The following is a 22,966-nucleotide window of genomic DNA, read 5'->3' as shown; positions in this document are numbered from 1 at the left end:
CTGAGTGTGTTTGTGTTTACTTGTTTTATAGGAAGCAGAAAATGTCACCACCTTCTAAGACTGAACTTTGGAGTTGTGGGAAAACATTCCTGTTGATACCTTTGAGTACTTTCCTATATACATGCTATAACCATGTTTAAAGGGAAATATGTGTTTAGCATTCTTACTATCGGTTGTTTACAGATAGGAGCAGGACACATTCTTATGTCCTTAAACCCCCAGGGGCTTGTGTTGTAGAGAGAGTAGCCACTGGAAGCGCAGTGGTCAGTGCTAGTTTTAATATGAAAGCACAGGCTGCGTCTCCGTAGGCACAGCATCACTATGAATTCAAAGGATCAATAGCGTAACTGTTCTGGCAACAACAAAAACTACATCACATAAGTGTTCTGCATTCTTAGTCAAACGGCTTCTGCTTTAGACTACCTTTGGGCAAGAGGTCAACAAAAGGAATTTTAATTGAGGGTAAACTGCATTCTTGCTTCTCACCATAACAAAAGGGGGTTGCAGACGCATTCCAACGTATGCAAACACACACAAGACTGAAATTTCACTGTCACAGGCACTGACTGACGATGGCTCTCTGTGTGAGTGATCGTGTTTTTTAGGTCTCTGTGGGAATATCGTGTCCCCAGGATGACAGACGTTCTAGCATTGTTTCTAATAAAAAAAAGGAATATTTGGTTCTTAAAGGTAGCTTAGGGTTAACGTTTTGATTGAGCATTTTTCAGCTACAACATCATTTTTAATAAAAAAAAAGAGCCCCAAAGATAGAAATACTTATTTCGTCTGTGTATGTGTATGACCTGCGTGTATTCGACACGATTCTCGTGTTTTGTAGCCTATGGCTAGCTGGGTCCATTTCAGCCCCCTGCCTCTGGCACGAAATGAATTTTAAAGAACATTTCATGGTATTTGGAAAGTGGGAAAGGTGTAGGTAAAAGAGTGGTACATTGAATTCTATCCTTGTTGGAGATCTTTATTTTGCCTTGTTGGAAAATACCAGTTTCATAATTGACTTTTCTAAACAAACATATGATTGTGTAACTCTCTGTAACCTACATTAACCCCTTAATCTTCACAGACCTGTAATGCCTCATATTCCTAAGGATTATTGCTATTTCCTCAAAATGTTGGTGTAATTCAATTATTAAGGTAAATAAAATAATAAAGAACGGTTTCATGGGAAATGCTTAGTTCTGGAGATACATATCAAATTGTAAACAAAGATGGGGCATTGATTGCCCTTAAAAGCTATGTCAAGGCTAATTATTGTTAAAGATATAGTCATGTGGGCATTGCCTGATTCCTGTGAAAATGTATTATGATACACTTAAGAGACACATTCTAAGGATCAGTCGTCCTGTGTAGCGATCTCTGGTTCCATTGACCATGGCATTAAGTCATTTAGACCTGTGTTGCTGTACTGCACTGTTTTCAGTGCTAAAATAAGGCCAGTGTGTACTGTGCCTAAGAATGCCCATGTCTGTGAAGCCGAAAGGGTTAAAAATCAATGACCTCCAAAGCAAATTCTTCCTGTTAACGAATATGTATTATCTGTGTAATTACATGTAAAGGCTTGACGTGTATATTCGATACCGGGACTGGTTTGATTCTGTGAAATACGATTCAATATGAACACTCCTATAATTAACTGAGCGAGGAACATGTCTCAACATGCTCCTCACTGAAGCTCCAGAGTGAGGCTGTGGGATGCAGCTAAAGCCAGACTCTCCCATTCCACACCACCACTCACTACCCAAGCCCATCCCACTCCCCCTTCCACCACCCACTGTCCACAACCCTGGGCCCTGCCGGTGGCAACCAGACTGCACTGGCCCTTCCTATTTGGCAGAAGTGTTTGCACTGTCAATATCTTAGTGTCGCATGATCGTTCATCATAGAAGAATGCATGTGATTAGGAGTAATGTGATGCAGGTGATATTATACATGCTAAATTAAAATGGCATATTTCTTTGGCATGAGGTTCATCCCTGTGGCAGTTGCACTCTGTCACTCTCTAGTGCTTAAATTGTGAATTGCACTACAATACAATTCCCCATTCGTGTCCATTTACCATTATATGGTGCTTACTTTACTGCTTCTTTCTTTATATATTGCCCTCATTGACCAGTTACCCCTAAAACATGCCTTTCAATATAAGATTAATATCTGTTGTTAATGAGACAAGGGGAAACTAAGAAAAGTGGCCGTATTGATAGGAGGAATTTTCTCAATTCTCTGTAATGAAAGCTTCATTGTAAATCCAAAGGATTACAAGAATCTTGACCCTGTATTACACAGAAATATTTTGCCTAAAACATCTCTTTCTCAAGTCACACACCTCCAATTCACTTCCCTAGCAGTCTGTTTATAAAACACTGCAGTATTCGCCTGGGTGTTCACTGCACGCACCTGTTCTTTTATATAAATTGCAGATTCCCTGAAGAATCTGTGCTCAGCAGAAATACATACTAAGCCATGTCATATTCAGGTCATTCATGCACACGCCCAGAACTGTGTTTATATCAAAGAAGATCTGGCTTTAATTTTGTGCGCTGAGTGTGGAGTGTCAGTTGTGGTTGTTATCCTGCTGCTACCATGACCCTGAAATGGATTAATGGTGAAAAGAATATGATGTTGAGGTTGTGCTGTACACAGAGCAGTTTTTTGTTGCCTCTACTGGGTCTTACTGTGTTGTTCGTTCATTGTCTGTAACATTGTATCCAGTTTACTGTTATACAGATGCTAAATTCAGGGTCACGGTGGGTCCAGAGCCTACCTGGAATCATTGGGCGCAAGGCGGGAATACACCCTGGAGGGGGCGCCAGTACTTCACAGGGCAACACACACACTCACACATTCACTCACACACTCACACTTATGGACACTTTGTGTCGCCAATCCACCTACCAACATGTGTTTTTGGACTTTGGGGGGAAACCGGAGCACCCAGAGGAAACTCAAAGCGGACACAGGGAGAACACACCAACTCCTCACAGACAGTCACTTGGAGGAAACCCATGCGGACACAGAGAGAACACACCACACTCCTCACAGACAGTCACCCGGAGGAAACCCACGCAGACACAGGGAGAACACACCACACTCCTCACAGACAGTCACCCGGAGGAAAGCCACACAGACACAGGGAGAACACACCACACTCCTCACAGACAGTCACCTGGAGGAAACCCACGCAGACACAGGGAGAACACACCACACTCCTCACAGACAGTCACCTGGAGGAAAGCCACACAGACACAGGGAGAACACACCACACTCCTCACAGACAGTCACCTGGAGGAAACCCACGCAGACACGGAGAACACACCACACTCCTCACAGACAGTCACCCGGAGCGGGACGGGAACCCACAACCTCCAGGTCCCTGGAGCTGTGTGACTGCGACACTAACCTGCTGCGCCACCGTTCCGCCCCAGATGCTAAATTAAAAGTTATTAAGGCATTGTTGCTGATAACGTTCTAGAAATAAAAATTCAGCTCTAGCGATAACCTCAATCGTTGAAACTGTGGCATACGTATAAAAGTAATTACAGCCCCAGTGTATTGTGAAGTTTTTGACGTATCCTGCCTTTCCGATCACACGTTAAATTGCTAGCATCTGTAGGTGCAGATAAGTGTAAACCGAATAAATCATTAGGAAAGATTTGTACAATGTCAAGAACGAGCAGCAGAACGACAGAGATCTTTTCTTATGTTGTGTTCTGTTTTATGTTCCCAAGGTCTACGACTCTGCTGCAGGCCAGAAAGCAGTCAGGTGGTTATTTATAGAGTGGAATGACAGCCAGTTTAACACTCTGTAAATGAAGACCTTCCTTTCCATATGGCCCACTACCACTCAATCTTTCACAGAATTTTACAACACTGACAATAACATTAGGTCAGTATTAGGCCAGAAACAGCTTGCTTAGTTTACTCATAGGAAAAGTAAACAGAAAAGCACAATTCGGTGTCAGTCCCACAACTCACCTACGCTATATGACCAAAGGTCACATGAACAGGGAGGGCCTATGAATAGGGCGTTTGTCCCCCTTTTGCCGCACTAACAGCCTCTGCTCATTTGGGAAGTTCTTATACCAGACGTAGGCAGCTGTGAAGATTTGATTGCCATCAGCCCAAAAAACTGAGGTCAGGTCATGTTAGATGATTTGTTGTAGATCACAAAAAAACACTCCATTCCAGAGAATGAGCTTTCACTGCTCTGAAGCCCAACACTAGGGGGCCTTACCCCAACATTAATTATTGTGCAAGGTGTTTCTAAGCTCAGTTGTAAATGTTTCAGTGTTTCTCATTTCATTTAGTGTTCTGTGGAGGTTTTAAAGTGGACACAGGTGTTCAATTATGCGCACACATATATAAGTGTCTGAAATTACTAATTCAACCTCTTTTAAATCACAAAAAAGAATTAAAAGTCTTCTGATGACTCCTCGGCCATTAGATACATGATCTCTGTGGTTGATTAGAGGAGGCGCTGAGAGGGGGAATTCCTAGAAGCTGATCCCATGTCCCTGTTCCTGGCAAGGGCTGTAGGTCTCCAGCAGGCTAAGGTAGAGCTCGAGGAGGGGAAGGTATGTGTGAGTGTGTGTGTGTGTGAGAGAGAGAGATCTGGGTGGTCTCATATAGCCTCTTTCTTCCTGCACCATTCCTTGGTCAGGTGTTTGCTTTGGCCTAGGCATCGGGCCTGGAGGTTTTCCTTATGGGCAGGTGCACCAGACTGGTTTTACGCAAATCAAGTATAATTTATTACATGGCTTTGGATCTTCTCCTATCCCACATCATTCGAAAAGTTGAAAACAATGTTCATCAACCACCTTTTGAATCACATTTCAGCATGTAGCTGATAAATGTCATCAGAGTTGACTATAACCAAACATCAACGTCTTTTATTTGACTGGCTAACTGTCTTCTATATTGTATGCAAACATTAGGGAATGCTCCACAACAGGTGCTATTCAGGGGTTTGCATCATTTACAATGTGTGTCCTTGTTCCAGTAACAGCTTACTGACAGTTACACATACTTTTAGACCCATAGTTTATGAGTTGTTTGGTAGTCTACCAGTTCTTGTGTGGTTTTCAGGAGTCCTGTATTGTAGGTAGTAAAACTACCTAGTACTAATGATATGTGCAAGAGTTCACACTCAATCTTTCTTGTCGTGATTGGTTAGCAGATGGAAAAAGGGCTTCTGAGGTCACGTGGCTTCTGGGTCAGTGCCAGCTTGCAGGGTCATTGCCTGTCACGATGTGGGCCTTCAGCCTCAGAGTAAAGCAGCAGATCCGCATGCCTCTCGTGGGAAGAGCCTAGAATACAGTCTATTCATCAGTGCGCACAGATCCCTGCAGCATGTGGTGAGTCTCTTTTTACATCAAATGCTATTTAAAAAAAAAAATGTTGTTGCAGCAAACACAGCAACGGCAGTAATGGTTTTGTTCCTTGTCTTTTCCAACCATGTGATTAATGCCTGGGCCAGGAAGCCATGCCCTTACCCCGGAGTGTCCTGGGACACGGAGGTCAGAACAGAATCCGACCAGTGGAAGGGAACAGCCGCCTGCATTGCTATTGGACTCTTGTTGGTTATGGCCATTGGTTTAATCTACTGGCAGGTGGCGGATCAGCCCCACAAGCACTGGGTTCTCCAGGGCCGCTTCACTGGCCTTTTCTGGGAGTCCAAGAAGCATTCGCTATTTTTCCAGACTCTTTCTGAGAACAAAACTGTGGTGGAAGTTTCTGTTGGACACATAGGAGACCCTGATCTGCAGGTACATTTTGTGAGGAATCGCTGCTGGCTCAACTCGAGCACTTTCTGCTCTGAATGGAATGGACAGCTGGAAGTGATGATCTCTTTGGAGCTGGATGAGACGTCCCACCTAGAGTGCTACAACATAACATGGACGCCCCTGCACTGTCATGTTGATTTGAGGGTAAGTTTTGGAATTTGACGAAGTGTATCGCTGACATGCCTCTCAGCCAATCGTAATCAAGTCAAGGACACTTCAAAACAACCTGCAGTGAGAATGTCAGGGCTAGTAAATCAGTCAAAAGTATTAGGCAAAGCTATAGTGGAAATGGTTTAGCGATTGGAGTATAGCAAATTATCTTCATCCTTAAAATAGCACCAGCCTCCTTAATTTCATCCCTGAAATATCAGAAATGATAGTCAGTATTGGGCGGCACGGTGGTGCAGCAGGTAGGTGTCGCAGTCACACAGCTCCAGGGACCTGGAGGTTGTGGGTTTCGATTCCCGCTTCGGGTGACTGTCTGTGAGGAGTGTGGTGTGTTCTCTCTGTGTCTGTGTGGGTTTCCTCCGGGTGACTGTCTGTGAGGAGTGTGGTGTGTTCTCTCTGTGTCTGTGTGGGTTACCTCCGGGTGACTGTCTGTGAGGAGTGTGGTGTGTTCTCTCTGTGCCTGCATGAGTTTCCTCCGGGCGACTGTCTGTGAGGAGTGTGATGTGTTCTCCCCGTGTCTGCGTGGGTTTCCTCCGAGTGACTGTCTGTGAGGAGTGTGGTGTGTTCTCCCTGTGTCTGCGTGGGTTTCCTCCGGGTGACTGTCTGTGAGGAGTGTGGTGTGTTCTCCCTGTGTCTGCGTGGGTTTCCTCCGGGTGACTGTCTGTGAGGAGTGTGGTGTGTTCTTCCTGTGTCTGCGTGGGTTTCCTCCGGGTGACTGTCTGTGAGGAGTGTGGTGTATTCTCTGTGTCTGCGTGGGTTTCCTCCGGGTGACTGTCTGTGAGGAGTGTGGTGTGTACTCCGTGTCCGCGTGGGTTTCCTCTGGGTGCTCCGGTTTCCTCCCACAGTCCAAAAACACATGTTGGTAGGTTGATTGGTGACTCAAAAGGTGTGAGTGTGTGAATGAATGTGTGTGTGTGTGTGTGTTTGTGTGTGTGTTGCCCTGTGAAGGACTGCCTTGTGCCCAATGATTCCATGTAGGCTCTGGACCCACCGTGACCCTGAAATGGATAAGCGGTTACAGATAATGGATGGATGGATGGATTATCGGTATTGAAGTGTTGAAAACCTGATATATGTAGTTTCTAAAACACCTTCCATATAAAACAGAGTCCTCAGTATCTAACATATAAACATATCATTTTTTTCAGCATTGTTTTTCGATGGAGAATATCTTCTGGTATGGTGGAGCAAGTGTTCAGGCACAAAAATGGCCTGTAAACACTGTGAATATTCCACTGCAGCCCTTCTCTCCTGGTGACCTGAGATACAATCCCTCTGGGTTTGGCTCTGTTTTGGATCACCAATTTTTTGGATCAACAGGTTAGAATCATTCAGACATGTAAATAAATAAATAAATAATTGCACACACAGGATCGCATGCATACACATAGCAGGCTTAAAAAAGCCTCCCCACACAGACATGAGACAAGCTATTTGAATAATGATTTATTTATGGCGCTCCATTGTTGGGGGTTGCTGGCATGGCATAGTAACACATGCCATTCACTTATTCAGCCGAGATGATATTTTAATGGCTTTCTAAGCCCAAGTTAACTTGCAAAACATTTGAGTACCCTGGGCTGTGAGCATGTGTGTTCACTCATACATACATTTTATTATGTATATTTTAAGCATATATTTACAGTATAAACAATGGACAAGATGTGTGCTCTGTATAATGAGTGTATGAAGACATAAGTGCATAAGCTCTGCTATCGGAACAGAATTTAGTATTGAAAGCTTTGTATTTGACAGGTGTTGCTGTGCTACTGTCTCCAGATGTGCCCCTGAATGTTGGCATAAACAGCAACGCACACCTGTGCGTCCAGCCACAGCGCACACGAGCCGCTCAGCCTCTAAAATACAGGGTGTGTGTGGGTCAAAATCTTAGAGCTGTTCATCACAAAATAGCCCAAGGACGCAGCCCTCACCCACCACAGCTGCCCAACATGGCCATCCTAAGGTATACACAGTTCTTTGAGAAAGATGCATCTCTACCATGCAGGTTTAATGTGATATTAATTTGCACTACACTGACATGAGCAAACACACCTGCTTTTTGATATGTAATATCTCACACCGGCTGTTCAGTCTCTTTTTACATATCTGATACATAAGGAGGATGTGAGCTACTTGCTGAAACTAGAGACACACAATATCAACAAAGCTGCCGTGCAGATATTTCACCAGACTGGTTTATACTCAGAAATGGAACATAATGTGAAAATAAAAACATATTAATATGTACCTTTATTCTTAGCTGCCTGTTAGTGATGAGTCAAACTCGATTAAGCTCTGATCATTTCAGATCCCCCCTATGGAAGCTGGTTGTGAATGTGAAGTCTGGGGAAAAGCTGGAGAAAGAGCTGAGGACGTTCGCCAACCGGCTAAAGAGGCACCGCCTCAATGAGGGCATAATCATGCTGAATGAACATTCCACCTCTCTGCTCCTGAATGTGGTCAGTTATTGTCCAAATTGCAGTGTAAAGATGTCCATCTACTACCATTGCAATACATGCTTTACATATCGGATTCATAGAAGTTACTCATTCAGAGTTCATGGAGAGTAAGCCATAATTAATATTCATCATCTGTAACCCTTATCCAATTCAGGGTCGCGGTGGGTCCAGAGCCTACCTGGAATCTTTGGGCGCAAGGCAGGAATACACCCTGGAGGGGGCGCCAGTCCTTCACAGGACAACACAGACACACACTCACATTCACACCTACGGACACTTTTGAGTCGCCAATCCACCTACCAACGTGTGTTTTTGGACTGTGGGAGGAAACCGGAGCACCCGGAGGAAACCCACGCAGACACAGGGAGAACACACCAACTCCTCACAGACAGTCACCCGGAGGAAACCCACGCAGACACAGGGAGAACACACCACACTCCTCACAGACAGTCACCCGGAGCAGGAATCGAACCCTGGAGCTGTGTGACTGCGACACTACCTGCTGTGCCACCGTGCTGCCCATAAGCCATAAAGTTCATAACTTAATATTGAAGGGGATATTTATTTAGTCATAGAGTGGACTGAGAAGAGTGGGAAGTTGTGGCTCTCTGCTTCTCGAAATACCCAAGGCCTGCCTTACTCTCGGCGTTACTTAGCTCCAGTGTGACCCCATGAATCTTACACTGTTCAGGACAGCAGCCAGAACTGGGCAGCTGTTACACAACACTCACCCACATCATCGCTTTTCCGTGCCATCTCTGAAGTCACTCGTTCAGATTTCAAACAGATTCACTTCTCAAGACTTAGTCCAAAGATTGTAAAGTTTTACTTGAACTGGTTTCTTGTGTTTGTGTAAATCACAGATTCATTTATCATTTGCATATAAGCAATCTAAACAAACCTATACCTATACATATGTCTCCTCAGGGTCAACACCATGCCCTTGGAAAGAACGGGAACCTTCCACTCATTAGACACCTCAACATATCTGTCACTTTTACGCCATACGTCAGTGTGAATAACCAGCAGTTTCAGGTGTCTCTGCAGGAAGGAAATGAGGCCTTCTGGCTCAGCCGGCTAACCACCACACAGGGGCATGTGGTAAGCGGATAGAAATGAAGGTGGTCATATTTCATAATTTAATATTATTTTTGGACAGTCTGGATTAGCGAGTTTTCCTAGTATTTGGTCCTTGCTAGCCACCAGAAGCTGACAGTGCATACAGCTGTAAATACATATGTCTGTAACATTATAGGTATAAATGTAGACATATATACTGTACACTGTCAATCATTCAGTTCTCCTGGCTGTATGCACTTGAGCCAGGTCTGCTGTCTGCTGGCCTCCTGCCTAGGTTCCTTTAATGAGTCCATGGAAAGGAGATATCTGTGTGAAGCTGAATATCTCCAACCCCGCAGTGGTCAACTTGTTCTTGGAGCAAGTGGGCAACTGGTCTGCCCAGCTGGATGCAGAGTACGTCATTCTGGAGGGAGGAGAGTGGAGCTTCTCTGATGGTATTCCAGAGGTTCAGGTTAGGCAAGAGTACATCAGACTTTTGGCTGGCCTTGCTATGAGGATTGGAAGGACAGCCATATTGACCTCAGGGTCGAGGTACGAAGACATTGAGGACTGCTCTTGTAAATCTGGCGGCCTTTGAAACTCACGATGTATGTTTCTGCTTTGTCAGGACCAGTGATGTACCATTGTTTGTAATGATGTCACCACTTCAAGGCAGCTGGAGCTACACAGGAATTAAAGGCATCATTCCGTCGATCCTCCACTACAGTATTCTTGGATTTAATTTCTTCATTTCTGATGCCATTGGCAAGTCTCAGAGTTGATGGCGTTTTTATAACCCTACCGGTTAAATTTATAGGCTGCTTTTAACATTTGGTCTTTTTATTGTATGCAGGCGGTTCACAGGGGGACGACCCGATCAATGATAAAGAACTATTTATCCGCTGGCTAGAAATTGCCTCTTTTCTTCCAGTCGTATCCTTTCAGACACCGCCATGGAGTTTTAGTGAATACTGGGTACGTATAATAGAAATCAAAGTCAAAATTAAGAAAACCCTTCATGGAATACTTAACGTCCTAATAAACGTGATACAAATAACGCATTTCCTGTCTTCTTTCTTTTATCTGTTAGATTTTGAACCTCACAAAGTCTTACCTCTCACTGCACCATGACTTTGTGGTTCCTCATATACTGCAGTATGCTCATGAATGGAAAGAAACAAGAAATCCAATTTACAGGCCACTTTGGTGGATCAGTCCAGAAGACCCCATCACATTTACTATCGATGATGAATTCCTTATTGGATCTGAGGTACGTAGCAGATAGTGCCTTCCAAAGAAGGCTGTTACCACGACACTGGAGTTTGAACGCCCCCTAAAAGATATGCTTACATAGGTACCATATAGGCACCACTTTCATGGTTTTCACCCTCTGTAGGAACTGGAAGGAAAAAATGATCACAGGAATTGGAAGCTAGAGTTACAACTCTTAAGTCCTGACTATATTTCTTAAAATGGTCTAGGTCCTGGTGGCACCTGTAACTGACCAGGGAGCAGTTAAACGGAACATTTACTTGCCAGGATCTGGAATACAGTGGAGAGACTGGTGGAATGGCCAGGTTTTTGATGGTGGGACCCTTCTACACAATTATCCTGTTGAACTGGAAAAAGTGGCAGTCTTCCTACAGATACAGTCCTGATGTTTTAGCCACTACTTAAGCGTTTAGCATAAGATCTTCCTCAAGATCCACTTCCTTGAAGATGGGTAATGCAAACACAATGCTTTTGTTTTATGCATCGTATGTACATAAATTAGATTGTATTTTTTATATCTTGAAAAAGTTGTAAATAATTCAGTTTTGCACAATAATCAGGGAAAATGTTTCGGTTTAATTTAGGTATTTGAGCATTACGATCATTCACCGTTGTAATACATAATCATAATCTTTGAACTGGCAACAGGCACAACATACAAACGAACGAACTGCATGATGGGAATAGAAAATAAATAGTCTGACTGGATTAAACCTTTTCAAAGTTAAAATTATTTTCTAAGAAAAATGTCATAAAATAAAATGTACACCAACATTTGGAGCCTGTAGTTAACAGGTCAGAGACAAAAACAAACAAACAAACAAACTATTAATTCTTCTTATTAATAATTCTTCGAAGCAACACTGCTGTCATTCCTTACGGCAAAGCTGAAAAAAAAAATTCATCATGTCTGTTTCAATCAAAAACGAAAATAATAATGCTTAGTCATTCAAAGCACTGTACACTACATCATCCACCACTGGAGTTACAGCGCATGATGTGTACACTAGAGCAGTAGATCCGTAAGCCAGTAAGGCTAGCAAGGTTTCAGCTGGAATCACACCAGTGCTGGGTAACACTTCAAACAAGCTTCACCACAAAGATGGCATCAACCACATTAAGACTGTAGCTGTGTAAAGGCTGGGTAAAATGAATACATTAGCTTACTTTTTCACTCAGGCATGGTCAGAAGGTAATTTCAACCTGAAATGTAAGCTAGAATATCAGATGAGTATTCGGTGTTGTTTTAAATATATACTCAGTATCATTCTAAGTTAAATACATCTACAACTAAGTACGGAGAATCATGTTTAAGCACTCTGGCTGATTCGGTTCCTTTACACAAGCTCTGTGCTTTCCTTTCCGTTTCAGCTGGTCAATGCAGACTCTCCTTAAGGCAACAGCATGTTTAACAAGTTCTCAGAGAGAATTCATGCTTCCATCATTAAATATTTCAAATCCTTCAACTAGAAATACTTATATTTCAGTCTAAATCTTAACAACAACAGAAATCAAAATGAAATGAAAGTAGATGAGAGCAGTTGCCTTTTCACTTCAGAGTCTTCAGGTCCAGCTGAAACAAGCCCAACATGTCGAGCATTGCCTGTCTGATGTGGTTGCCAAAGCGATGAGAGTCCTGAGGAAAGAGAGAGAGAGAGAGGAAAAAGGATAAACATAAAAGAGATTTTTCACCAGTCAAATATTTCCCTTCTGATAGTATGAATATGTATAGATGTGTGTATACTCACAGTTTCTGGACTGGAGTGCTTGCAGGAGATGTGAAAGTTAATGAGGTTCTCGCCCACAATAATGTAGGCCACACCATACCCATCATCAGCCACCTGTTCAAAAAATAAATAAAAAATCTAATACACTGCTGACAACAGAAATACAGAAATTTCTTATGGCTTTGGCTGTTCAAATAAATAAAAAACAGGTTTTCTAAGCTGTGGTTGAATTAAACACAGTAAAATATATAACCTAAGCTTAAGCATTTTCCCCACATTGACATAAAACCCAATGGCAGCCAATTTAAATGCATTCTACTTCTACATTGGGAAATTAAAAACGGTCTCAGTGTGCAATTTTTGAGGTCAAAACCAGCCCCAGTTGAACATAAATTTGTCTGGTATCTTGAACTCACCGGCCCAAAGCCTCCACCACTGGAGACGAGCTCAGGGTGCTTCACCAGGTCAAAAAGCTCCATCTGCTGCAGTGGAGTCTGACTGGTGGACAGCCTCCACGGCTCTGACAGAACCTGTACAAACATGTTACACGTCTCCTGCTTTACTACGTTATATCACCAATGTCCTAAATGTTCTTGTCGCTGGGATACAGCCTTTCATTGGTAGACATTCTACTGCATTTACAAACCTAGATGAAACAATCTTTTCAATGTTTTACTGCTAACGCTGGCAAATACAGTCCCACTTTCTATATTTGATAAATATTGATGTATTTGCCTTGTCAGGATTCTTAAACTGACACATCCTTATTTCGTAAAACTCATATTTGGTCATCTCCAGTATTAGCCTACCTCTTGAAGGAAGGGGGAATCCTGTCCCAAGTACTTCGAAACCACATAGAGGCAGAAGAGGTGGCGGTCGATTCCTTTCCCCGTCATAGCTAAACGGTATAACTGCTGGTGTTTCTCAGCTGCCTGCTTCAGCAGCATCAGTTTCTTTTCTCTCTGAGGAATAAGAATCAAGAGAGAGGGGTCAGTGATTTGTGGATTATACAAGAATGCCACCTTGACAGGTAAATGTTTGATAAGTCATTGCAAAAGAAAATCAGTTATCACTCACTGTCTAAACAAAGTTTTAAAAGGGGACAATTGGGCCCAGAATAATCTCTTTCCAATACCTAAACGTAGATATATTTTACTATTGTTTTAATCAAAGATGGCGTTCTGCTGTTACTCCTTTCTCTTTCTACTGCTTTGTATTATGACTGATTCCTAGCTTCCATCGCAAACCTATTCACAGCATCAGGAACAATTTCTGAATCCCATAAATCCATGATTCCCATCTGGACGCCACAGAGGTGGGCAGCTGTTACAATATAATACACTTTATCTTGTACAATAACTCACTCCCTACATTGGATGATATGTAATGATTAAAGTCCTTGTGGCTGACGTTTTGCCAAAAAAGTCTTTATGTGTTTGTAAATTTGCTCTCAGAGTGCCAAAGAACAGTCTGTTCATCTGTAAATCCAGAGCGTTGTCAGAATGCAGGTTCAGACACTCAGTGCACTGAGCTTGAGGCACTCCGCGTGCACTCTTGATGTATGCTCTGGCTGAAAAGCTGAAGCCAGAATGTTCCAAAATGTTAGCCTTTTCAAATGGTTAGCATGGTAACCAACCCAATACAAGACAGCAAATTCCACTCACACTGGCAGAGTTTTCCAATTCACTCAGGTGTACAACAGGAGTATACACGAAGAAAAAAAGCTTTGTGGTAGTGCTATGGACTTGAGCATGTTTCATTAATTTCAAGCTAATGACACAGGGTCTATACAGTAATGCATGACTGGACACACACCGTTTGCTCTGCTGTTTATAGGTTTTGTCATACTGCTTAGTGATGGACAGACTTAAGTGATCAATCATGGTGTTATAAGCTTCAGTCTAAAAAGTTTGGGAATCAGTGTATTGCAAAATGCATATGTCCGTGTGAATGTTAGAAGAGTTTCAGAGAAAATTAAGTAGTGGGAGCACAAAGAGGAAAAAATACTAAAAAAAAAAAAAAGCAAGGACCTACTCTTGCTGTCAGAGCAGTGTGAGTTTGTTAAAAAGGGGTTTTTATAAATAAATCACACAGCTTAACAACCTTCCAAAGCACAGGAACAGATCATGTGTCGTGAAAGGGTGAAAGGTGTTGTGAGTGTTAGTAGAGTGTGTGCTTGCCAAAAAGTGCACGAAGTGTGAATGTCACCATGTGCTTGGCAAAAAATTGCAGGGTTTCTTTGTGCTACCACATGCTCACAAGAACAGTGAGAATGGAATAAAAGGCTTGTTTATCTTTTCAGTTCAATCCAGAAAAAACCTGATATATCCACATTTGTCCTACACACACACGTTCAAAATGTCATGGTGTACATTAAAAATGCTCCAAAATGACTTGGAAATAAAATCTTGTTCTATTAAATTCCATTCAAATTTAAGAACGTCTTGTCCTTCTCCTAAAAAGTTACCACTTTATAAACACTGGGAACAACAAGGTTCTTTCATGCCAGAATATTTAAACTAGTACTAAAACATAAAAAGGGCCTACACCAAAAATAACTTTGCTTAATATACCTCTCTGTCGATGTATTTATACAGAGATCAAACCAAAATGATTCCAACGGCCCAAACGACACGTACCGGCTCATTGTTGACCATGGCCTTAACAAAAGCACAGGTCTCACTGGTGCAGGAGCGCACAGTCTCTGTCCGGCCCTCTCTGAAAAGACGAGTCATGGATGCCTCATACGTCAAGCAGAACATTCCTTTGTCCTGTAAAATGCAAATAAACATTTCTGCATGAATTATGATTTATGTATTATACACAGAAGCTTCATTGAGAATACTGATACAGCAAGAGTGTAATAACGCTGAAAGCCCACCTTGAAGTGGGCAAGCTGCAGGGCGATCTGTATGAAGGCGTCCGGGCTGGTTTTGCACTTCTTGATCAGGCCTTTCCCGAAATCCTGGAAGGGGATGATGTGGGAGTCCACATCATCAGCCAAAGCCTGGGCCACGGCCAGGGAGTTGGCGATCATGCTCTGGCACTAACAAAAATATGCACAGAGACAAGAGAGCATGTCAGTCCCAGCCAAAAAGTCAGGTTTTGGTCTACTGTGTTTACAATAAAGGGCAGTCAGGAGAAACATGTGGGGCTGTGGCTTTTAGCCTGTTTCCAGAGACTGACCTCAGATGGGATATTCCACTGTAGCCTTTGAGGTCCAGGGAGGTTGCGGTGAGGCTGTCCTTTGCAGTGGCCATCAGCTGTGTAGCTCAGCTTAGTGTCCATGGACAGCACATGCTTTTGATACAACACAAGCATTTAGAGTTAGTCTAAAAGATGAAGAATCGTCATAGTCATATATAGCTAAACTATACTGATTGCATTTGGTTTTCCATTAAGGGTATGTTTGATTTCAAAATGTCTTATCTACGTTTATAAAGACTCCAGAATTTCAAGTATCAATGTAGCTTCTCTGTAGTGTGTCCTCCTGCATATCTTTACCTCCCAGAGGTGGCCAATGATTGGTGCATCAGCCCAGCTGTGTTCTGCATTCAGGCCCATGGTTCCATTTTTGTATATGATCATGTTGAAAGATTTATCAAACCATCTGAAAATGTACAATTCTAAATTAAGCTGACAGATCTGCCGCCAATAAAGCTACAAAACAAGACAGCCAGAACGTTCTTATGATTTTCACACTTGCGTTACCTGTCGTAGCACTTGCCGTGCAGCAGAGACTTGGCGTAGCTTCGAAGAGACTCCACTTGTTTGTCTGGGTCATGGCGCTGTTCAGTGTCATCCAAGGAGACGAAAAAAGCAGCTTTCTCCACAGCATCTAGCGACTGCCTATTCTTACCCTGTCTGAGATAGGCATCACGGGCACACGCCCAGGGCACTCTGATAGACACAGAAGGATAAAGTAATGAAGCTTCTAAACAAGTGAGTCTGCAGTCATTTTTATAGAAAACTAATCCAATTCTTTCAATATCTTTTAACCAGATTAGGCTATGTTTATTTGTCTGTTATGTTCTGTAAATGTATGTAGAGAACCATTCAAAATGTAGTTACAGTTCTGAAGAAAATGCATTTCTTGGCCCCAGAAATGAATTCAAATAATTCCAATATCTGAATTGTGTGATCCGAATAATTAGTAAGGACTACATTGCTGAGAAACACAGCTTCCTTATTTATTATAAGGATTCAAGTGTCCGTTTCCAAAATACTTCAACTAACCCTCAGAATGCTAAAATAATTGTTGATGTTCATTTTGGAATATTACTCATTTGTTACTTCATACACAATATGACAAGTTACTGCACACTTTTCGGACGGCGCTGTATAAAGCCCCTGTGTATAAGCCTGCTGTAAGGAATGTGAGGAGCACCTGTTTCCTGCAGTGAGGGCAGCAAGTTTCTCCTCTCCTGGCTGGGGCTCCGAGGTGTCTGCTAGGATCCTTTCCATCTGCTGCTCAATCTCCCGGGGCAAGAGCAGTCGGCCATCATAAAACATCCCCACCTTAAAATAGCGCCCCTTATGGTACACCACAATATGCCTGCTGTTCGACACGTGCTGCAGTGTGTCTACACTCAGAAAGAGGAGAGAGTGATGAAGGTGAACTAAAATTACAGGGCAATCTTCACCACTATTCCTACTATGAAAGAAGCAACAGAAAATGTATCACAGACAAAAACAGCAAATAATACAGGACAAAGCCAAGAATGAGGAACCCAGCATCAAAATAATTTTAAAGAGTGCAACTCCACAACATGCCACAAGAGGGAGTTAATGAGGATGAAATTAGGTCAAGACCTTTGTTTCATGTACATTGCAAAAGTCATTTTTCTACTTTATTCCTTCTTTCACAGTACGTATAAAATTTAAAAACACTCTGACGTGAAACAAATGTCTGACCTTGAGCAAAAGCCATGAATTTGAGACCGTTGAACAGTGATATATAGCTTGAGCTCCTCTCAGTAACACAATGCTCAAAATACAGCATATTGTCTTCACTCCATGTTCTCTGCATTATCCTAAGCCTATATTCTCTATTGCTTTAACAATCAACCAAAAAAAGCAGTTCAGAAAGTTACAATGCCTGCTAAATAGACTATCCTAAGAGGGCAAGGAATAATCATTAACCAAAAAGAGTAGAAGCCAAACCATTAGGTCTATGCCAGGTAGCTGTAAGACTAGCTAGACTGCTGGGAATTAGCGTGCGGGCTGTTGAGTGAGGTGTCTGGGTTCAGTACCTGATTCTATGCCTGGGATGCGACTGGTGTTGAACATGCGCTCGTATTGAGACGAGCACATTGGGATAGTGTTTTGAAGCAAAAGCTGAAAAGCAGAAAGGAAGAGGTCAAATAAAACGTGAAGGTAGGTGGGGCTTTAATGGGCCGTGTTGCTAAGACGGTCTTAGGGGAACACTCTGGAAGATAAAATGAGGTCAATAATAATTGCTGGGGAATTGAGAGGAGAGAGGAGTTGAGCTGAACTTAGTGGAACAAAATGGGAAGAGGAGGGTCCATGTAGCAATGCAAACAAAAAATTTAAATACGCACACGCAAACGATCAGGAAAAGTAAATACAATGCGATGAAGAGAACTGGAGTTAGAGAGAAGCCCTGTATTACCAGTTTTTAACAGTTAACAAATGTGTGTCTTTGGTTTCTTTATAGTGAAAGATTAATCTAAATTAATATGCGACTAATCAGATAGTCTGGTAGCACAGGACTTATGTGAGAGGTCACTGAGGGCTATAAAAGGGGCTTTTTATTGACTTGTCTTACCCCTCTCCTGGCCTGGGATACGGCTGGTATTGAACAGCCGTTCCCATTGGGCAGAACAGAACGGTACTCTCTTAGCTAGAGCATAGAGCTGCACCACCGCAAATACAATATCAGGAGGCATGAAACAAAAATCAGCAGAGAAGTTCAGTATAAATTATCCAAGAGCCTTAAATACTAAAGCAAAAAAAAAAAAAAAAACAATAACTAGAAAACAATATTAATGTAAATACGTAGCTGATAAAAATAATACATTAATACATTTAGTACAAAGAATCAATCGTTGTGTTACACAGCCATCAATTAATGAGAAACGACTGTTCTAAGCAAATGGCTTAAGAACATTATTTGATTTCTGCATTACAGCTACTGTTCATATTTGGTTGTAGTATATGTTTCTTTCTTTATTAACCAGTAATAACATTCTGACCGGTTTAATCTGAGCTCGGTCCAGTTTCCTCCTATACAGCATGATGGCGTGGATGGCATTACCAGCTCTTGCTGACTGAAGATGTGTGGGGAAAATATTGAGGAAGTCCTAGAGGAAGAGAGGGGTTAAAAAAAGAGGATGTTAAGAGAGGACAGGCTTTATATATTTCAGAAAAAAAAGTGTGGCATGTGGCTTAAATCCTACCATTGCATAATAGTTGCTATTGACCATAATTGGGCTTCTGCCTCTAAGGTAGATATACTCCTCCCACCAGTCACTGACCTGAAAGGAGCAACTAGTTCCAATAAATGTGACAAACACACTAAAGGAAATGGCTCAACATGCAAAAGTCATCAAACTTACATAATTAGTGGCCCATAGGGATTTCAGCTTCAGATACCACTGGAGTTTGGGGCCAAGATTTTTCTGGAAGTCTAAAGCAAGTTCTTCCATTCTTTTGTACTCTTTATCATCCAGGAGAGGGCGCACGGACTCCAGATACTGTGAGTACAGTGGAGATTATTCAACGGCCAAATGGAGTTCTAGAACAACTCCAACATTACAACAGAACATATACACAATAAACTGTGCACACATCTGGGCGACTCCTTTATGCAGGCTAAAGTTAGTTTCTCTCCAGATTTTTGTTTACAGTTCCCAACAGCGTGCATTTTAGTAAGTTATCACACATCACACGCTGTACCTCTTACTTCAGACAAATACCATGTTAACTCTGAAAGCACAAATATAAAGCAATATTGACCTCATAGAGATAAATCAAACTCATCAGGCTTAAATACATTTTTTACACTAGGAAAATTCAATAAAACATTGAGAATAAAACTTGAATGACAACTATATTTTTTTATGAAGCATTCAAAAATTCTCTCTCTTACTCTTCTCATTGTGTCCTTCACAGATGGTAGAGGCAAGGTCGGAAGTGATGTCTGGAAGCTATACAGTGTTGGTGTTTGCATCCCAGAGAAAACCTTCACAAGTACCTAAAAATATTATCTGGTCAAAAACTGAGGTATAGAAACCCAAGAGAAATATTATGCAGCATGATTTAAAGCCTATTCACAGAGTCCAAATTTTACAAAAGCACGTCTTCATGTAGTTGCTGTGTTTAAAGTAAAATTGTAAATTGTATTCACTACAATTTCATCTTCCTCTTCCTGCGATTTCAGAGAGGCGAGACAAAAGACATGTGACTCAGTGTGAATAGGCCTTTAATGATACAGCTAAATCACACCAACTGAAATACGCACCAACCAAACGCGTGTTTTCCATGACACACGTCTGTGGCGCTCACTCATCCAGCCATGCCAGGACAGCAAGCCCCTCAGGACATTCCTCATGGTAAATATGATGACAACCCAGAGCCCCATACCAACCAAGACACCACCTACTCTCCTTTGAGTGTCCAGAGACATGTACTTACTGAAAAAACAAGAGCAAAAGAAATATATCATCCATATCCAAATTATACACGATGAAAAAATACAATTAAAAATATTAAGGTTTATTAAAATTATGGTAATGTTTGGATTATAAAAGCCACAATCTGTTATGAAGGTTACCTCACTGGCATATATTTTCCAACTTTAAGGAAAAGACCCAAGGAGGGGTCCAGCTGAGCATATTTTGCCCGTCCCATGTACCCTGCTAATACCAGCATCAACCCAGGAGCACTGCCTGGGTATACTCCAGTCATAATACCATTCTGTGGACATATTTACATTAGAGAACATCAGTGTTACATTTTAGGGATGACTGATGATACCAGCATCATATCAAATCAACAGACAATTGTCTTTAAAAATCCTCTTTAGACAGATTTAGACATGAATTTAAAACCAATATTGCATACTTCAGAAGGGCTGAGATGAATGTCTAGGCACTGGTCTATTGTGCTACATGTTTAACATTTTAATAGGTTTACTGTATTTTATAGAAACTCCATTTAAATTTCTCCATAATGCTATAAATGTTGCAGTCTGCAGTGAGCATGGGTTGCAGATCTTTAGTGTGCCCACGCCAGGGTGTGTTTCCTTCTTGCGCCCAGTGGGTCAGCCCCAGACCCACCGCGACCCTGAACTGGATAAGCAGTTACACACAATTTGTTGTGTGCACTATGTAGGGAGTATGGCACTACATTGGGACAGAACCCAAGCTCCTCTACTGATTGACACAGAGAAACAGAGCTCTGTTTACAAATGTGATGCAGATAAATGGGTCAGGGATCCATACTTATATTTCTTTCATTTTAATGTCTAAATGAGGACTACAAGTGTTAACAGAAACAATAAAACTATTTAAATATCAAAACTGTATTTGAGTTATGTGTTTGAGCAATGAGTAGGTCCCCTATATGGCTGCTACTCTGTACTGTGAAATCAAATGCAACCTATGAATATACACAGGAAATTGGTATCACACTTCCCCTATTGGTGCACTGGTATTAAATATTTTTAATTCCTATAAAAATATATGTATATGTACAGGACATGCATGCTTATATTACGCTGTATAATACATTTATTTGGGAAATGCATATTTGTGAATTTATATGGATGATATAAGGAGGATATAAATTTCATACACCAAGAGAAATTACTGGCACATCCTAAGCTCCCCATTCTGGTGTACATGTCTCCAGGGATTGTACCTTAAAGCGGACGAATTTCTTCTTCCATGAGTGGACACCCGACAAATAGACCTGACGCAGGGCTTCATGGCTAAGCTGCAGGTCAATACCATCAGGAGAGACGGTAAACTGGAAGGCGACAGCCTGGTGAGCTTCTGCCATACTAAATGGGGCAAAGTGTCACCAAACGACAATGCTGAGTAAGAAAACAGAGAGAAAGTCAGCAGGGTTCAGAACAAAATAAATATGCTAAAGTTCATGAGTGTAAGGCCAGTGTAGGTTCAGCAAATAAGGGCCTGCATTTCCGGACAAAAGCAATTAAAAATAGTCCAAAAAAAAAACTTCAAATATTTACTCTTTAAGATTTAACACTGCTTTATATTTTTTTTATTTAAAGTCAAACGACATGTTGAGGTTTGTGTCCTTTGGTTATAAAGAATAGAATTTTCAGAAGATCAGCTAGAAGAATATATTTACCTCTGTTTCTACACTCATTGTCTATTTTACCATATAGGCATACTCTGCGAAACTACAATGGCCATCTGTCACTCTGCATACTTTGTTAGCCCACTTTCACCCTATTTTCAATGGTCAGGAACCCAGCAGAGCAAGTATGATTTGGCTGGTGGATGTTTTTTCAGCAATGCAGTGACACTGAAGTGGTGGTGTGTTATAGTGTGTTGCCTTGGTATAAGTAGATCAGACACAGCAGTAGTGCTGTTTTTAAACCCCCCTGTGTTACTCTGGTGTGTTACTCTCTCTGATTTTGCATTAATGTGGTAGGAAGATGTATTTAAATAAGTGGACAGTGAGTGTTTACATCTCCAGCTGCACTGCTGTGTCTGATCCACGGGTATCGGTGTAAAACAAACACTGACAACTCATCAACACCACGTCATTGTCATTAAGCAGTGTCTCAGTGAAGAGAATGACCCACCATTTAGAGACTAAATAACAGTGCAGAGCCATAGATACACTACAGTTGTAAGTTTATAAATTTATGGAAAAGAAGGTCATTATATTGTTATGGCTGATCAGTGTATACATGTCGTAAGATGCTATCGTCAGGAGCATCAGAACGAATGAGAGAAAAGCAGTAAGCCCTGCAGCTGGAAGGAAATAATGCAATGTCATTAACGTTAGTAATTGAAGCAGCTCCATTTTTAATATTTAGGTCGGACGACAGTTAACGGAAACTACTATACAAGGCTGAAATTTGCTTTACATAAATGTGAACGTTCTATTAGACCTACAGTTGTGCAGGTGATAAAACCTACAATGAATAAACTGCCAGTTTCAGTGTCGTGATATTAATAAACTTATAAACAAATATAACGCCTCTGGCTAACGTTAATGTTCACATTCCTGATGCCATTAGCTACGTGTCAATGTTTCTTTATGCATTTTGACCTGTCACTTACCTTCACTTTCTTCGCAGCAGACAACTGCACCAGGGTTATATTAATTTTGACCTGTAAAATATAAAATAAGTGTTAACTGTTTTAAAGCCGCCAGTTTTTCGTCCTCCTGGCTAACGTCTCCAAGTTCACCGAAGCTAATAGCGGTTTTGCCACATAATAAAGAGGCGGGTTCGTCACAGAGAGAAACAGCGCCATCTACA

The 22,966-nt window shown here is 41.7% G+C and overlaps 2 protein-coding genes and 1 long non-coding RNA gene across 5 annotated transcripts; 2 read left to right on the top strand and 1 right to left on the bottom strand.

Moving 5' to 3' along the window:
* The first annotated feature begins 5,441 nt into the window (after positions 1–5,441).
* LOC136678459 (SITS-binding protein-like) lies at positions 5,442–11,142 on the top strand. Its single transcript, XM_066656512.1, has 10 exons — positions 5,442–5,942; positions 7,115–7,286; positions 7,722–7,929; positions 8,275–8,425; positions 9,353–9,526; positions 9,780–10,036; positions 10,113–10,249; positions 10,338–10,459; positions 10,575–10,754; positions 10,966–11,142. Exons 1-10 carry the CDS (start codon positions 5,442–5,444, stop codon positions 11,140–11,142), a joined length of 2,079 nt encoding a protein of 692 aa, XP_066512609.1.
* Positions 11,143–11,318: 176 nt separating this feature from the next.
* Positions 11,319–22,905, bottom strand: LOC136677760 (carnitine O-palmitoyltransferase 1, liver isoform-like). 3 transcript variants are annotated; one of them, XM_066655377.1, is made up of 20 exons: positions 22,767–22,905; positions 21,367–21,541; positions 20,279–20,421; positions 19,967–20,138; positions 19,595–19,699; positions 19,062–19,199; positions 18,903–18,980; positions 18,699–18,806; positions 18,272–18,359; positions 16,871–17,066; positions 16,195–16,383; positions 15,988–16,093; positions 15,670–15,783; positions 15,365–15,529; positions 15,123–15,254; positions 13,293–13,445; positions 12,900–13,013; positions 12,505–12,597; positions 12,302–12,392; positions 11,319–11,643 (listed from the first exon to the last, which is right to left on the bottom strand). In XM_066655377.1, exons 2-19 carry the CDS (start codon positions 21,505–21,507, stop codon positions 12,306–12,308), a joined length of 2,322 nt encoding a protein of 773 aa, XP_066511474.1. In that variant the 5' UTR covers positions 21,508–21,541; positions 22,767–22,905; the 3' UTR covers positions 11,319–11,643; positions 12,302–12,305. The 3 variants fall into 3 exon arrangements, with proteins under 3 accessions (XP_066511474.1, XP_066511473.1, XP_066511475.1); XM_066655376.1 differs by having other exon boundaries at positions 11,319–12,392; XM_066655378.1 differs by lacking the exon at positions 18,272–18,359 and adding an exon at positions 17,736–17,820 and having other exon boundaries at positions 11,319–12,392.
* Positions 17,735–19,940, top strand: LOC136677761 (uncharacterized). Its single transcript, XR_010796423.1, has 3 exons — positions 17,735–17,859; positions 19,618–19,728; positions 19,886–19,940. It is a non-coding gene; the product is annotated as an uncharacterized lncRNA (long non-coding RNA).
* Positions 22,906–22,966: the final 61 nt, after the last annotated feature.

The sequence above is a fragment of the Hoplias malabaricus genome, chromosome Y (assembly GCF_029633855.1).
Source record: "Hoplias malabaricus isolate fHopMal1 chromosome Y, fHopMal1.hap1, whole genome shotgun sequence".
Classification (NCBI taxonomy): Eukaryota; Metazoa; Chordata; class Actinopteri; order Characiformes; family Erythrinidae; genus Hoplias; species Hoplias malabaricus.
The sequence above is the reverse complement of the archived record's forward strand: the minus strand, read 5'-3'. Positions and strand labels throughout refer to the sequence as shown.